The sequence below is a fragment of the Engystomops pustulosus genome, chromosome 4, assembly GCF_040894005.1.
Source record: "Engystomops pustulosus chromosome 4, aEngPut4.maternal, whole genome shotgun sequence".
Classification (NCBI taxonomy): Eukaryota; Metazoa; Chordata; class Amphibia; order Anura; family Leptodactylidae; genus Engystomops; species Engystomops pustulosus.
This window is the reverse complement of record NC_092414.1, coordinates 11,498,737-11,517,016: the sequence shown is the minus strand read 5'-3', so window position 1 is coordinate 11,517,016 and position 18,280 is coordinate 11,498,737. Positions and strand designations below refer to the sequence as shown.

Genomic DNA, 18,280 nt, shown 5'->3' with positions numbered 1-18,280 from the left:
TTTTTGAGTTAAGATACATTCTGTAGCCTCAGTTTAGTTATTGATATATCCAGCCTTCGAATATCTTCCAAATTGAAACCAACTCCTAAAACGTAACCACCTTAACATTCACTAATCCACTTTCACCGCGAAATCTCAATGGAAGACAGTAATCAACTTCCAGAGTTATGCTTCATAAACATCACCTTGTACAGAGAACCTGAAGTAGCTCCAACTTAGATATCAATATGTCCAACCCAATAATGTCTCCTTGACCTTTGATAGCCATAAGAAACCTAGTAGAACGAAACTCAAAAAACACAATGGGGGTCATTTACTAAGGGCCCGATTCGCGTTTTCCCGACGTGTTACCCGAATATTTCCGATTTGCGCCGATTGTACCTGAATTGCCCAGGGATTGTGGCGCACGCGATCGGATTGCGGCGCATCGGCGCCGGCATGCGCGCGACGGAAATCGGGGGGCGTGGCCGAACGAAAACCTGACGCATTCGGAAAAACCGCTGCATTTAAAAACCGAAAAAGTGTCGCTTGGGGAGCGCTTACCTTCACCTGGTCCGAGGTGGTGCATTCCGGCGTGATGAGATGACTTTCAGCGCAGCAGTGCCACCTGGTGGACGGCGGAAGAACTACATTCATAAATCCCGGCCGGACCCGAATCCAGAGCAGAGAATGCACCGCTGGATCGCGACTGGACCGGGTAAGTAAATGTGCCCCAATGATTCCATAGTCTCTTGGATTTCAGTAGACGTCCTCGTTCCCGGTGGTTGTATTACTATAAGCAAGGAACCTTTGACTCCCCAGTCACTTTCATCCTCAAGGAGAAAAACCTTAAAATTCACAATTGTTCCATAACACAATGGAAAACATGGACAGTAAGTCAACTTTTTGAAATACAAGAGACTCTTTAGCTTCACTTTAGTCATCAGTATAAAGACGTGTTGATGTTGTCTTGGCATCCAATTGCCATTAGCCATCTTCTTCATTCCCTTCACAACTCAAGAACGCAATAATCTTCAGGATCTCGGCACATTTACGCTCCCTGATCCACATTCTCTCGGGATCTCCGGCAGCTATCTGCTCTGGCTTTGAATTATCGGTACCTCTTTATATCTCCCCTGGATAAGGTATCACATTAGTGGTAATTTCGCAGATAAAGCCTCCCTGAATATTGAGTGCGAGTGGGGGGGGATGTGAGGTAGATGTAATGTCCTCTCCATCTCAGCCTAACACAAAATTCAATAGCAATGTTTTCTCTCTTGAGATGACAATTACTTCGGGCCCTTTAGATTTTTCGAAGCCGTTCCCTTGACATGGAAATTGTACAATAGTGTTGTTCCTCAAAGACCTTGTATTACAATTCATATATTTCCTATTGTATTGAAATTTGTATAGTGGTTCCTCTATCTAATACAACATAATACCTTGAGCTTAGCAAGTATAGGTCATATTTATAAACCCAGTGCTCCTACTGGTGCCATCCCAGGATAAGGCAACCAATGACTTCAGAGCTCCGATTCAGAATTTGTAGGAGTTCTCCAAAGGTCCCACCTCTGGGATCCTTAAATGTTAGAAAAATAGAGGTCCTTTCCACCGTTATAGGATCCCTAAAGTTCTGTTCTCCCGAGAAGCTGGTAACAATTGTTGAGCTTGCCAAAAGCACCACCATCACAGGAGAAATGCGGAATTACACAATTCCCATTAAATAAATCAAAGTCCAGATCTACAGACACAAGATCAAATAAAATGAAATTATGAGTAAAGCCAAACAACAAGTCCCGGTTTCTGGTTCTTGCCTATCTCCTAAATTTGGTCATATTTCTTCTCTAGGTTGTCTGCTTCCTGTCTACTCAGTCCCTCACACCAGTTTCTGACTTTGCCACTGCCCCAGCAGCCACTTTTCCCCCTCTCAGTTCGTCTCCTTACACCACCTGAAAGACCAAGAGAGACCTTAGCCAATCACAGCTAAGGCAGGTCAATGCTCCCACCGGGGACTGAGACATCTAGATGGCTCAGTGGTGTAAGGAGACAAACTGGAAGGCGAGTAAAGCCAAGACCAAGTAAAGCCGAGACTCGTGGCATCAATAACTGATAGGTGAAGGAGTGGAAAGCAGTAGTTATCACAAAACCAGAGTGATCTAGGATTGGCAGCCATCGCACTTGATTGGTGGTCAACTGGAGATTAGAGGCTTGGATGCTTTTACTCCAGAAGAGTCCAAAAAGCCAAGGGACTGGACCGGATCAAGGCCAGGAGATAGGAGTGAGTCAGAACCATGGGTAGAACTAAAACCCATTGCAGATGGAGGTCCCGACAAAGGTCAGCACAGACCTGAAGAAAGGTTCTCCATTACGACTGAACCACTGGAGCTTTGCTGCTCGAGTATGGACGGCTAGGACTTAACCTTCTCAACCTTAAGTACTAAAATTGATGTTCTGAATGAGATTGCTACGTCTTTACAAAATTTCTAAGTAACGCTTCCCACTCTGTAATTAGCTAACGGATCAATCAGGAGGTCACGTAGAGGTGGAATCATGCTCGCTAACCATCCCCTCAATGCCTCTCCTGGCACGGAAAGTCTTTCAGCCATCATCTGAAAAAAAATCGGGCATTTACGCACATGCAGGCGTTAAACGAGCATCTATGGCCCATGCCTTTAATTAACAGATCAATTAAGCAGCTAAGAGGCAAATTAAAAGAGCAGAGTCTTTTTCACATGCACAGCCTTAATTACTAATCCACTAGTGGCCTTTAATTAATGGACCTGGCTTCAGTAGCTACGGTATTCCACCGAGGTCTCGGAACAGGCTGGAAGGAGTCACGTCCCTCCATCCTATAGATACACAGAAGATCCCATTCACTTCTCATCACCTCTTCTTCGCCAAATTCTTGTACTTTCTGCATAGAAGGCGCTGACTTTGAATAATTGCGCATAAAAGGAATCTCTTTGCCGGCGATCGCGGTGATATAGACGTATCGTAAAGCATTAATCATCCTTAAAGAGCTAGGGACCGGTATAGGGATGCAGATAGGAAGGTTTTATGGCCTCGGTATAATATATCTTGTGGAATATGTTTCTTGTTGCCTTTGTATTCTTGCATGAAATACCGAGAAATATAAAACGCGGAGGCGAGCCGTGTTTTACGGAGTGACTGTTGTATATATGGTTATATTTATGGTCATGGCCCTCTCATATATCAGTGACAGGCTGGATACACTGACTGTAGATGAATTAGCTTCTCTCTCAGTCTGGAGGACCTGACATTGCATTGATTTAAAGGGGGGAGCGTGCAGTGTTTTATTTGACCATAGATGGTGCTGCAAGGATATTGGACACTGTCGCCTCAAGCTCCCATAGGTTACCGCACCCTGTGATCGTCTTACCTTATGATAAGGACCAGTTCCGTTATCGGTGTAAGTCAGAAACATCAACCTGGAGTCCATTAATGGAGGCAGTTTTTTTCATTTTCCAGGTAACCATGCAACCAGGACGAAAAAAATGGACAAAAAAGTACTTACTGTTCCGGCTACCAAATCCCCCGGTACTCTTCTCTTATGGTTTTTGGTACCTCCGACCCAGTCGGAATGACCAGGGCTCACAAGACCCACTTTGGCTACTAGCCAGTAGACGCAGCTGATGTTGTGATCCTCAACACCCCAAGCAAGGTGCCAAAAACTGTAGTGATAAGTGAACTGGTAGCCAGGGCATGGCGACCTCAAGGGTTCGTAAGAGTTTTTTTTAGCTAGTACACTGGAGAAATAGCATTATGTGTCATAAAATGAATGTATAAACATAATTGCAGGTTTTTTCCATATGGTACCGCAATGGGGTCTCCAAAGACGCCACTGAATGGCAAACCTTACTGCTGTGCATAAGGCTCTAGGAGACAACCTTTTGCAATTTTTTTTTATACATCTAATGTTGTTGTATTAATTATATTCCACGTGTATTGCTATATAGGTATCACACCTTGATATTACTTACCTCTGGGACCATTCCATAATGTGGCTGCTCCATATTCTATATTCAAAAAGTGGTCTTACCATAGAAGTATAGATGGGTAATATAAGATTAGAACCACTGGATTTTACACATCTTGTCAACTATCTGTTCTATCTATCTATTTAGATTCCTTTTGACCTTGAGTACTCGGACTCAACTTATTTGTAGTCAGAACAGCCAAGATTTGTCCCAGTTTTTTTTCTCTTTTTTTTTCATATTTTATATTCCGAACAATACCCTGTGTGTTTTATCTTATCTTGTACATCATTTCTATAGGTCACGATGAATACAACCATTCTATTACCCCTGAATAGCTCCTGCTGTTGCATAGTTGGAACATATTTTGTTATTGTTCTCTGACAGCTTGGATATCAGATTTTTTTTATGCTTTTTTTTTTCTCTTGCAGATGGGAAGTCTGTGTCTTTGTCCCCGCTGGATACCCAGCCTCACAGTCCGCGTTATGCAGCGTCCGGCCAGCGGGAGAACCTGGAGGTGCGAGTGCGAGAAGTGGAGGAAGAGAACCGTGTTCTTCGCAAGCAACTCAGCCTGGTGCAGGGTCGGGGTTCGGCACACCGCCATGGCAATCGGTCAAAAACTTACTCCATGGAGGAAGGCACAGGAGACAGCGAAACTTTACGTGCCGGAATTGTGGCTGGTAACAGCTCTGAGTGCGGCCAACAACCGGTGGTGGAAAAGTGCGAGGTACTGAACCTTTGTATGATGTTAGGACACCCCAAAATGTTCCGGTTGTAGATCAGGTCCACTAAGTAAATATGGTTCCCGATGGTTATATTATTATGACCGAGCAAGCTTTGGCTCTCCAGTCACTTTCAACTACAACTCTCGACATGTTCTGATGCCTCTAATGGGGCCAAATCCAACGATAACAAAGTTTCCCACAGGCTAGAACATCTCAAAAGTTCATACACATGAGAACATGTCCTTCAACAGATCTTGGAGCTAGCAGTAGGACCAGCAAGCTATATCTTAACATCACAAACTCTCAAAATGGTGGTCTAGATTTTTTGAGCATACTTTCTGAGTACTTGGGGCTAGCAAGTCATATTTTAAAGCCAACATCTTCAAAAGTGGTGGCCTATCTAAAGATCTCGACGAAACTAATTTTAGAAAACTGTGACCCCATCCTTAAGTGGTGACGTAATGCCACCATATTGACCTTTGAGATGTCTCCACCACCAGGGGGTTGAATATGTGTCCACATTTTGATCAAATAGTTTGTAATAATAGATTTCCTGACTAGTTTGTTTTCTACCCTTCGATAAGAAGGGACAATGCTCCGATGACGTGCCACTAGAGATGAGCGAGCACTAAAATGCTCGGGTACTCGTTATTCGAGACGAACTTTTCCCGATGCTCGAGTGCTCGTCTCGAATAACGAGCCCCATTGAAGTCAATTTCAAGGGGACCAAGGCTCTGCACAGGGATGGAAACACCACGGATGGAAACAGCACGGAAATGGACAGGAAACAGCAGGGGCAGCATGCATGGATGCCTCTGAGGCTGCTTAATCGCACCATTATGCCAAAATTATGGGCAACAGCATGGCCATGACAGAGTGACCGAATGAGGCTAGATAGCATCTAAAACATCCAATAATTGACCCTGACACTATAGGGGACGGCATGCAGAGGCAGCGGCAGCAGCGGCAGGCTAGAGAGTGGCATGGCGACATACCCTAAATGGACTCAGGCTTCAAACCAATGGGTGGCAGAGAGGAACCAAAGGAGGTGAGCAAGAAGCGCTCAAATAATATCGGTACATGATAAAAGTTTGCCAGTATATTTTGTGGATTACACAGCAGGGTGGCGACAAAGTTAACATGGAAGCCATGAAAACAACCCAAAATTCTGCCTGACACAGCTCGTTTGATAAGGGGACGATGTATGGAGGCAGTGAACTAGTAGTAGATTAAAGGTGCTGCAGTTAAAACTATGTTAGTTGGATCTTGAGATGGAGCTGGCGCTCCGCTGCCAGGCGAGCTTTCGCCAATCCAAGCCCCTGTCTCTAGGCTACTCCCCAAACAGCACTTCTAAGAACCTTTTGTATAAGATCAAGTGTAGTAGCGTTCTTATAAGTTTGGGATATGGCGGGTGAGGGGAATGTAAACAGATGCGCAAGAAGCGCTGAAATAATATCGGTAAATGATAAAAGTTTGCCAGTATATTTTGTGGATTACACAGCAGGGTGGCGACAAAGTTGATGTGGAATGCCCTGCAATAGCTCTTGGGCGGTGTGCCTTTTATCGCCTAGGCTCAGCAGTTTGAGCACCGCCTGCTGTCGCTTAGCGACGGCACTGCTGCTGTGCCTAGAGCTACCGACTGATGGCGCCATGGCCACGGATGGTAATTCGGAGGAGGAGGAGGTGGAGGAGGGGTGGGAGGAGGAGGAGGTATACTAGGCCTTTGAGACCTGGACCGAGGTAGGCCCCGCAATTCTCTGCGTCGGCAGTATATGACCAGCCCCAGGGTCAGACTCGGTCCCAGCCTGCACCAAGATAAGTGTAGTAGCGTTCTTATAAGTTTGGGATATGGCAGGTGAGGGGAATGTAAACAGATGCGCAAGAAGCGCTGAAATAATATTGGTAAATGATAAAAGTTTGCCAGTATATTTTGTGGATAACACAGCAGGGTGGCGACAAAGTTAACAACTTTGATGTGGAATCCATGAAAACAACCCAAATTTCTGCCTGACACACCTCGTTTGATAAGGGGACGATGTATGGAGGCAGCTATATGGACGACTTTTGGAGGTAGCAATGGAGACAACATGTGGAGGCTGCTATGGAGACAATTTAATTTGGATAGTGCCTGTATGTGGCAGTCCAAAAAAGTTTTCAAACCAGAGGAGCAGGTAGGTGGCCCTCCAGAAAAATGAAATAGATTGAGTGCCTGTATGTGGCAGTCCAAAAAAGTTTTCAAACCAGAGGAGCAGGTAGGTGGCCCTCCAGAAAAATGAAATAGATTGAGTGCCTGTATGTGGCAGTCCAAAAAAGTTTTCAAACCAGAGGAGCAGGTAGGTGGCCCTCCAGAAAAATGAAATAGATTGAGTGCCTGTATGTGGCAGTCCAAAAAAGTTTTCAAACCAGAGGAGCAGGTAGGTGGCCCTCCAGAAAAATGAAATAGATTGAGTGCCTGTATGTGGCAGTCCAAAAAAGTTTTCAAACCAGAGGAGCAGGTAGGTGGCCCTCCAGAAAAATGAAATAGATTGAGTGCCTGTATGTGGCAGTCCAAAAAAGTTTTCAAACCAGAGGAGCAGGTAGGTGGCCCTCCAGAAAAATGAAATAGATTGAGTGCCTGTATGTGGCACTCCCAAAAATTGTTTAAAACAGAGGACCGGGTAGGTGGCCCTCCAGAAAAATTAAATGCATAAAGTACTATAGCTAGAGCCAGTGGGCCCTGTCAAAAAATAGCCAGTTTCCTCTGCTTTAGTGTACAAAGAGGAGGAGAAGGAGGAAAATGAGGAGGAGGAGGAGTGCATAAATTATTCAGGTTGAGCTTCCTTCACCTGGTGGAGATTGGAAATTATGAGAAATCCAGGCTTTATTCATCTTAATAAGCGTCAGCCTGTCAGCGCTGTCAGTCGACAGGCGTGTACGCTTATCGGTGATGATGCCACCAGCTGCACTGAAAACCCGCTCGGACAACACGCTAGCGGCAGGGCAGGCAAGAACCTCCAAGGCGTACAGCGCCAGTTCGTGCCACATGTCCAGCTTTGAAACCCAGTAGTTGTAGGGAGCTGTGTGATCATTTAGGACGATGGTATGGTCAGCTACGTACTCCCTCACCATCTTTCTGTAAAGATCAGCCCTACTCTGCCGAGACTGGGGACAGGTGACAGTGTCTTGCTGGGGTGACATAAAGCTGGCAAAAGCCTTGTAAAGCGTACCCTTGCCAGTGCTGGACAAGCTGCCTGCTCGCCTACTCTCCCTCGCTACTTGTCCCGCAGAACTACGCACTCTGCCGCTAGCGCTGTCAGAAGGGAAATAGTGTTTCAGCTTGTGCACCAGGGCCTGCTGGTATTCATGCATTCTCACACTCCTTTCCTCTCCAGGGATGAGAGTGGAAAGATTTTGCTTGTACCGTGGGTCCAGGAGAGTGAACACCCAGTAATCGGTGCTGGAATAAATTCTTTGAACGCGAGGGTCACGGGATAGGCAGCCTAGCATGAAATCTGCCATATGCGCCAGAGTACCAACGCGTAAGAATTCACTCCCCTCACTGACCTGACTGTCCATTTCCTCCTCCTCCAACTCCTCCAACTCCTCTTCTTCTGCCCATACACGCTGAACAGTGAAGGACTCAACAATGGTCCCCTCTTGTGTCTCGCCAACATTCTCCTCCTCTTCCTCCTCATCCTCCTCCACCTCCACCTCCTCCGATATGCGCTGAGAAACAGACCTAAGGGTGCTTTGGCTATCAACAAGGGAATCTTCTTCCCCCGTCTCTTGTGACGAGCCCAAAGCTTCCGACTTCATGCTGATCAGAGAGTTTTTCAACAGGCCAAGCAGCGGGATGGTGAGGCTGATGATGGCGGCATCGCCACTGACCATCTGTGTTGACTCCTCGAAGTTACTCAGCACCTGACAGATATCAGACATCCACGTCCACTCCTCATTGTAGACTTGAGGAAGCTGACTGACCTGACTACCAGTTCTGGTGGAAGTTGACATCTGGCAGTCTACAATTGCTCTGCGCTGCTGGTAAACTCTGGATAACATGGTTAATGTTGAATTCCACCTCGTGGGCACGTCGCACAACAGTCGGTGAGCGGGCAGTTGGAGGCGGCGCTGCGCTGCCCTGAGAGTGGCAGCATCTGTGCTGGACTTCCTGAAATGCGCACAGATGCGGCGCACCTTCGTGAGCAAATCAGACAGATTGGGGTATGTCTTGAGGAAACGCTGAACTATCAGATTTAACACATGGGCCAGGCATGGCACATGTGTCAGTCTGCCGAGTTGCAGAGCCGCCACCAGGTTACGGCCGTTGTCACACACAACCATGCCTAGCTTCAGGTTCAGCGGTGCCAGCCACAGATCAGTCTGCGCCGTGATGCCCTGTAATAGCTCTTGGGCGGTGTGCCTTTTATCGCCTAGGCTCAGCAGTTTGAGCACCGCCTGCTGTCGCTTAGCGACGGCACTGCTGCTGTGCCTAGAGCTAGCGACTGATGGCGCCATGCCCACGGATGGTAGTTCGGAGGAGGAGGTGGAGGAGGGGAGGGAGGAGGAGGAGGCATAGTAGGCCTGAAAGACCTGGACCGAGGTAGGCCCCGCAATCCTCGGCGTCGGCAGTATATGACCAGCCGCAGGGTCAGACTCGGTCCCAGCCTCCACTAAGTTAACCCAATGTGCCGTCAGCGATATATAGTGGCCCTGCCCGGCAGCACTCGTCCACGTGTCCGTGGTCAGGTGGACCTTGTCAGAAACGGCATTGGTCAGGGCACGGATGATGTTGTCTGACACGTGCTGGTGCAGGGCTGGGACGGCACATCGGGAAAAGTAGTGGCGGCTGGGGACCGAATACCGAGGGGCGGCCGCTGCCATGAGGTTGCGAAAGGCCTCGGTCTCTACTAGCCTATAGGGCAGCATCTCCAGGCTAAGCAATCTGGAGATGTGGACATTAAGGGCTTGGGCGTGCGGGTGGGTTGCACTATATTTCCGTTTCCGCTCCAGCGTCTGGGGTATGGAGAGCTGAACGCTGGTGGATGCTGTGGAGGATCGTGGAGGCGACGATGGGGTTTTTGTGCCAGGGTCCTGGGCAGGGGGCTGACTATCAGCTGAAACAGGGGAAGGAGCAGTGGTGTGCACGGCCGGAGGTGAACGCGCTTGGTGCCACTGAGTGGGGTGTTTAGCATTCATATACCTGCGCATACTGGTGGTAGTTAAGCTAGTAGTGGTGGAACCCCTGCTGATCCTGGTTTGGCAAAGGTTGCACACCACAGTCCGTCGGTCATCCGGTGTTTCCTTAAAGAACCTCCAGACTTCTGAAAATCTAGCCCTCGCCGCGGGAGCCCTCGCCACGGGAGCTTCACTACGTGACACATTTGGCGCTGATGCACCTGCTCTGGCCCTGCCTCTCCGTCTGGCCCCACCACTGCCTCTTCCAACCTGTTCTGGTCGAGGACTCTCCTCCGTCTCAGAAGCACTGTGTTCACCCGGCCTCTCAACCCAGCTTGGGTCTGTCACCTCATCATCCTCCGATCCCTCAGTCTGCTCCCCCCTTCGTACTTCCTGCCCTGACAACAACTTCACCACTGTCTGACAACCGTGTCTCCTCATCGTCCGACACCTCTTTACACACTTCTTCCACTACGTCAAGAAGGCCATCATCACCCACAGACTGCGACTGGTGGAAAACCTGGGCATCGGAAAATTGCTCAGCAGCAACCGGAGAAGTGGTTTGTGACTGTGGGAAGGGTCCAGAAAACAGTTCCTCAGAGTATGCCAGTTCAAATGCCAAATTTTCCTGGGAGGGGGCAGACTGGGGGGGAGGAGGCTGAGGTGCAGGAGCTGGAGGAGTGCCGATTTCGGTGACATGGGTGGACTGCGTGGAAGACTGACTGGTGGACAAATTGCTCGAAGCATTGTCGGCAATCCACGACATCACCTGTTCGCACTGTTCTGGCCTCAACAGTGCTCTACCACGAGTCCCAGTAACTTCAGACATGAACCTAGGGAGTGTAGCTCTGCGGCGTTCCCCTGCTCCCTCATCAGCAGGTGGTGTCTCACCCCGCCCAGGACCACGGCCTCTGACCCCTGCAGTAGTTGGACGCCCACGTCCCCGCCCTCGTCCTCTACCCCTAGCCCTCGGGTTAAACATTTTGAAAATGAAAGTTATAACTTTAATTTTTTTGTTAACTTTTTTTGTGTTTTTTTGTGTTTTTTAGTTTTTTTTTGTGTTTTTTAGTTTTTAAAACCAAACAATGCTATCCTATTGCTATGGCTATTTTCTAGCCAAGTATTAAAGCACACTGCTATGCCAGATGAGATGACGCTGAGTTATGAAAAAATAAACGTAAAATAAAAAGGAAATGGCAGACTGTGCCTAATTGAAATCCAACCCTTAATAAATTTTCCCACTTCGGTCTTTGCGATGGATATGTGCGTCACTAAGCGCTAAACACAACGGTCGCAAGTCTCACTCCAAATTCCTGACAATTGGCTAGTATATGCACTGCAGCAAGTACAGCCACCAGCAGATCAACCAGAAATCAAATATATATAACGCTACTGTAGGCGTAAGTAAGCCGTTTGGATTCTCCTTTGGCTATTTTCTAGCCAAGTATGAAAGCACACTACTATGCCAGATGAGATGACACTGAGTTATGAAAAAATAAACGTAAAATAAAAAGGAAATGGCAGACTGTGCCTAATTGAAATCAAACCCCTAATAAATTTTCCCACTTCGGTGTTTGAGGTGGATATGTGCGTCACTAAGAGCTAAACACAACGGTAGCAAGTCCCCCTGCTAATTCCTCACAATATGGTACTAGCTGCACTACTAGTGCCAGCAAGCCCAGCCACAAGCAAACAAAAAAAAAAAAAGTATAACGTTATTGTAGCCCTAAGAAGGGCTGTTGGGTTGTTGTAGAATCACTCCTGCCTAACACTATTCTAATAGAACACCCTAACGCTTTCCCTGACCAGCAGCAGCTCTCTCCCTAGCGGCATCCAGACAGAGAATGATCCGAGCAGCGCGGGCAGCGGCTAGTCTATCCCAGGGTCACCTGATCTGGCCAGCCAACCACTGCTATCGACGTGTAAGGGTACCACGTCATGCTGGGTGGAGTGCAGAGTCTCCTGGCTTGTGATTGGCTCTGTTTCTGGCCGCCAAAAAGCAAAACGGCGGGAGCTGCCATTTTCTCGAGCGGGCGAAGTATTAGTCAGAGCAACGAGCAGTTTCGAGTACGCTAATGCTCGAACGAGCATCAAGCTCGGATGAGTATGTTCGCTCATCTTTACGTGCCACAGATTGAGACGATAATAGTCTCGGTAAAGACCTGGGTGCTCATTTATAGCACTTAACCTAGAGATTTTCGCGTTGTGCCAGTGTAGAGCTCTAAGAACCTTCCATTAAATATTTCAGAGCACATTAAGGAACAAAAGAGGCTTTCTTCCTCGTTGGAGCTTCTTGTTATGCAATTATTTTCCTACAAAGAATATTACGATAAGCATGTTCCTCATTATCAGATTATGTGTTGGTGGGTTTAGTACAAGGATATCCACCATTATTATGGATGACGATCTTTTCAGGTACACAAAGGCACTTTAGGCAAAGGAGGGAGAGATACTAGGGGTTATTAGATGCTTCTGGACCGTAAAACAAAGTAACCCATGTACAATGTCTTGGCCAAGGTGCTAGGTCGCCAACCGGGCCTCCATATGACCAGGACATGGAAGTTCTCACCAATGTAACCCTCTTAGATTTGACTATCTACTCCTAGAGTTAGGTAAAAATATTCTGGATAGGTGGAAGTCTAAACATCTGGTCCTAGATTTAGGTAAAAATATTCTGGATTGGTGGAAGTCTAAACATCTGGTCCAAGAGTTAGGCAAAAATTTCTGGATTGGTGGTGTCTACCCTACTCTACCAGTGATCATAAGTTTTTTGGTAGTGAAGCTTATTGTTTGCATCCTACATTGACCCCAAAGATGGTCCAACTATGACGTCCTAACTAATCAGTTTCCACCAATCCAGCTGTCCAGAACATCCTACTAGTTGTGGTGACCTAAAAAATACCAAAAATAGTCCCATTTGTGAATTTGTAGAGATCTAAGGTTGGTTGGCCAGGTGCTGGATTTTTTCTGGAAAATTTTGATTTCCACGGCATTATCAACAGTTTAGCCTAATTGAGGACTTCCCAGAATCCTGGAGAAAGCCATGAGGGTTGGGTTCTAGTGTTGCTTCAGCTGTCCGTAGACCAATACTGCCGATTGTCATGTGACCAGTTGCAGCGACACCTGATTGTTGACTGCCGAAACATCCGGCCAAAGCAACGATGTTGGTGAACACGTAACGTTGGAGAGATACCCTCACGTCTTTCGAGACCCTCTTGGGGTTTTCCAAAATTCTTGAGGAACCCCTTTAATGAGACATTTCCTCCGTGCTGTATCCTCTTCAGCGAGGAATGGGTTAGCTGTTTGTTCCGCTGAAGCTGACTGTGCTTAAACATAAGCATCTCCCAGGAGAACGCAGTTCAAATGGGCCGTAAAAACTCAGATTGACAGCGCGAGTCAGACGGGTCTCCAGTGGGGGAGACGAGAGACTACTCCACTTAGGAATATTCATATTGTTCCCGACGTCTTGCTTGGTTCCTCACAAACAGAAATTCCAGACCGTTTTACGGTATTACAAAAGAAAAATATATCAGGTACCGTGATGGGGTAGAGGAAGGAAGAGCAATGTATAAAATACCGTATCCAAATTGTCCCTTGTAGCCGGACGTCTCTCCGACAGCTGTGCGAGTGGAGCGGCTGCGTGACACTTACTTATGGTGCTCTGCGCATTTCACTCAAGCCTCAGTGCCCCTCGTACAAGTCACAACGTGACACCCGATACAGGAGGGTTCTGGGAAAAGGAGGGGGGAGTGTGCGGACAACGTCCCCCGACACCTCGCCTCCATTATTGCCTCCATCACTTCCCGGGCCAAGTCTGTTCTCCTCTAACTTCTATGTTCTTCAATATAAGGTCCACAATAAAGGAACTGTAGCGGTTCATGGAACTGAAGTGCGGAGACTGCTCAGGGACCCGGCATAATGTGCAGGTCACCGGGAAATTCTCCACGCTCTGCCGAATTTATTCCGAGCTGTCAGATCCACCTCAATAGAAGGAAAAAAGGGGGAAAAGTCAATTCGTATTCAGCTACGGTACTTAATAATAGAGATAATTGATATCTGGTATGTGTGAGGTATAGCAGCTATAGCCTTCTACATAGGGGGCAGTATTATAGTAGTTATATTCTTGTACATAGGGGGCAGTATTATAGTAGTTATATTCTTGTACATAGGGGGCAGTATTATAGTAGTTATATTCTTGTACATAGGGGGCAGTATTATAGTAGTTATATTCCTGTACATAGGGGGCAGTATTATAGTAGTTATATTCTTGTACATAGGGGGCAGTATTATAGTAGTTATATTCCTGTACATAGGGAGCAGTATTATAGTAGTTATATTCCTGTACATAAGGAGCAGTATTATAGTAGTTATATTCCTGTACATAGGGAGCAGTATTATAGTAGTTATATTCCTGTACATAAGGAGCAGTATTATAGTAGTTATATTCTTGTACATAGGGGGCAGTATTATAGTAGTTATATTCCTGTACATAGGGGGCAGTATTATAGTAGTTATATTCTTGTACATAGGGGGCAGTATTATAGTAGTTATATTCCTGTACATAGGGAGCAGTATTATAGTAGTTATATTCTTGTACATAGGGGGCAGTATTATAGTAGTTATATTCTTGTACATAGGGGGCAGTATTATAGTAGTTATATTCTTGTACATAGAGGGCAGTATTATAGTAGTTATATTCCTGTACATAGGGGGCAGTATTATAGTAGATATATTCTTGTACATAGGGGGCAGTATTATAGTAGTTATATTCTTGTACATAGGGGGCAGTATTATAGTAGTTATATTCCTGTACATAGGGGGCATTATTATAGTAGTTACATTCCTGTACATAGGAGCCGTATTATAGTAGTTATATTCTTGTACATAGGGGGCAGTATTATAGTAGTTATATTCTTGTACATATGGGCAGTATTATAGTAGTTATATTCCTGTACATAGGGGGCAGTATTATAGTAGTTATATTCTTGTACATAGGGGCAGTATTATAGTAGTTATATTCCTGTACATAGGGGGCAGTATTATAGTAGTTATATTCTTGTACATAGGGGCAGTATTATAGTAGTTATATTCTTGTACATAGGGGCAGAATTATAGTAGTTATATTCCTGTACATAGGGGCAGTATTATAGTAGTTATATTCCTGTACATAGGGGGCAGTATTATAGTAGTTATATTCTTGTACATAGGGGCAGTATTATAGTAGTTATATTCCTGTACATAGGGGCAGTATTATAGTAGTTATATTCCTGTACATAGGGGCAGTATTATAGTAGTTATATTCCTGTACATAGGGGGCAGTATTATAGTAGTTATATTCCTGTACATAGGGGCAGTATTATAGTAGTTATATTCCTGTACATAGGGGGCAGTATTATAGTAGTTATATTCCTGTACATAGGGGCAGTATTATAGTAGTTATATTCCTGTACATAGGGGGCAGTATTATAGTAGTTATATTCTTGTACATAGGGGCAGTATTATAGTAGTTATATTCCTGTACATAGGTGGCAGTATTATAGTAGTTATATTCCTGTACATAGGGGGCATTATTATAGTAGTTACATTCCTGTACATAGGAGCCGTATTATAGTAGTTATATTCTTGTACATAGGGGGCAGTATTATAGTAGTTATATTCTTGTACATAGGGGGCAGTATTATAGTAGTTATATTCCTGTACATAGGGGGCAGTATTATAGCAGTTATATTCTTGTACATAGGGGCAATATTATAGTAGTTATATTCTTGTACATAGGGGCAGAATTATAGTAGTTATATTCCTGTACATAGGGGGCAGTATTATAGTAGTTATATTCTTGTACATAGGGGCAGTATTATAGTAGTTATATTCCTGTACATAGGGGGCAGTATTATAGTAGTTATATTCTTGTACATAGGGGCAGTATTATAGTAGTTATATTCCTGTACATAGGGGGCAGTATTATAGTAGTTATATTCTTGTACATAGGGGCAGTATTATAATAGTTATATTCCTGTACATAGGGGCAGTATTATAGTAGTTATATTCCTGTACATAGAGGGCAGTATTATAGTAGTTATTTTCTTGTACATAGGAGGCAGTATTATAGTAGTTATATTCTTGTACATAGGTGGCAGTATTATAGTAGTTATATTCCTGTACATAGGGGGCGGTATTATAGTAGTTATATTCCTGTACATAGGGGGCAGTATTATAGTAGTTATATTCTAGTACATAGGAGGCAGTATTATAGTAGTTATATTCCTGTACATAGGGGGCAGCATTATAGTAGTTATATTCTTGTACACAGGGGTCAGCATTATAGTAGTTATATTCTTGTACATAGGGGGCAGTATTATAGTAGTTATATCCCTGTACATAGGGGGCAGTATTATAGTAGTTATATCCTTGTACATAGGGGGCAGTATTATAGTAGTTATATTCTTGTACATAGGGGGGCAGTATTATAGTAGTTATATTCTTGTACTAAGGGGGCAGTATTATAGTAGTCATGTTACTGTGGATTACTATTATAGTTGTTATCTTCTTGGATTATTACTGTTACATCTTTACCTGTTTTTCTGTAGTTTTCCTCGCAGCTAATTCCATGATTATTTCTCTGCAATCTCCGGTGTTATGTCTCTGTTGGGTATAACTGAAAAGAGTTTTTCCAAAAATGAGTTAATAAACATTGGAATTATTACAGATTTTGCATCTGTTAGGCGTGTAAACATTCGGTTTATTGGTTAGTGATATCGCCCCTCAGTGCCCCCACCTCAGGAGCGCACATGGATTACGGGTCTCCCTGGCACTCGGCTTCATTCTACTTTTCCAGTCTTCGAGCAGATCTCTAGTTCTTGTTGGCTTGGCGATGATGGGTTTGTGCGCGGATCTGTAGGTAGAGATTAACTTCCAATTAATTCTTGTAATTAATTCTAAATGATACTTTCTGACAATCCGAGTGTGTGCGTCTCCGCACGATGAATTATCCCCTCTGCAAACATCAGACGTTCTCCTCGCTCCGCGTCTTCTTCGTCTGTCAACTCCTTCAACTTCATGAGCAGATTCCGTCCATTAGTAGAGTCAGCGCTGCCCATCTATACATCTGTATTGTGCACGTAGCCCAACTCAACCCCCAAGATTAGGTCCTAGTGCATTCTGGAACAGGACCAGAAAGTCTGAAGGTTTCGTTAAAAGGACCCCAATATTCAACAAATGTTCTAGAATTCCTTCCTTTGGACAAAGGTTTGCCAAAATGGGAATATTTGGGAGGCTTACGAGCTTGGGTGCCGTATGGGTGAAGGATGATGAAGACTCTGTCGGTGGCTTTCACATGGGATATCAAATGGTTTAGAGGTTAGAATTTGAACCTAGGTCAGCATGTCCTTGTATCCTACAACTACTTACCAGTCTCACCAAGATTTGGATGCTGTTGGTCTTCGGTCTCTGGGCCTCTTACGGTTAAAGGGTTTTGCCCGTGAAGTTCTCAAATTTTAATCCCCTAGTGATGTTTACATAATAAAGATAATTTTTATCCACTTATTTTACAATTTTACTGAGTTTTATTGATTTTTTATAGCTCCTATCACTCAGTGTAAGTGTGCTGACAATGTGCTTAGATTATCAGGGTACAGGGTTTATCTACACTTTTATTTATCTTCTGATTATTCACTAGTATCTGACACATAGAGAAAGAGAGATAAAACAGGCAGATGAGAGATGATGAGATCCATGAGATGGATATTACACATGATGACACAGCACTCCTACATCTCAGCTGTAAAGCACACAATCAGGTCTGCTATACCTTCTTCCCCTGCTTTAAAGATATTATCTTATCTGTAGCTCATAGAGTAAGTCTCTGCACACTGCTGCTTGCCGGTAGGAAGTGCCTGTGTCTGAGCTGCTCTTGTAATGCAGGAGGGAGGGGCAGGTGGCAGAGAGTATGGTAGTGTGCAGATAGGAGAAGCTATTCATGAGAAGAATTTGCCCTGCCCGACCATAGTCAGAAGATTTACAGTCAGGTCCCGGGTTTTCTACATCACGAACAAAATGTGTGGATATGATGTGTTTTGTCCATAACATCCTCTGTCAGGGGACAGTTGGGAGGTCCTTATTCTCAAAAGTTAGTTTGCTTCCCAAATTGGAAGGTTTCTAGGGACTTTGTTCAAGACTATGTCTATGATCAGCTGATGGGATTTGGACAATGGTAATGGTATTCTCCAAAGAATCGGCATCTTGAGTTTTGCACCTAACATCATCTGTTAGGGGGTCCCCATAGACGAAAAACTATTTGGACAGTCCCACCAATAATGAAGGAGTGTTTAGGCAGCTTATTGGGCAAGGCTGGTGGTGACATTTGGTACCTGTGGAGTTTTGTACCCAACATCATTTATCAGAAGGTCCCGTCCCGATAAAGATTTTTTT

General features: G+C 45.0%; 1 protein-coding gene across 1 annotated transcript in view; it reads left to right on the top strand.

The window, feature by feature from the left end:
• The window catches only part of LARGE1 (LARGE xylosyl- and glucuronyltransferase 1), a 367,872-nt gene that overhangs the window by 167,490 nt on the left and 182,102 nt on the right, over positions 1 to 18,280 (top strand). Inside the window, exon 3 of the mRNA XM_072145129.1 lies at positions 4,406 to 4,701. Within this exon, the coding sequence (XP_072001230.1) occupies positions 4,406 to 4,701 (296 nt within the window). The remainder of the gene's footprint in view (positions 1 to 4,405; positions 4,702 to 18,280) is intronic.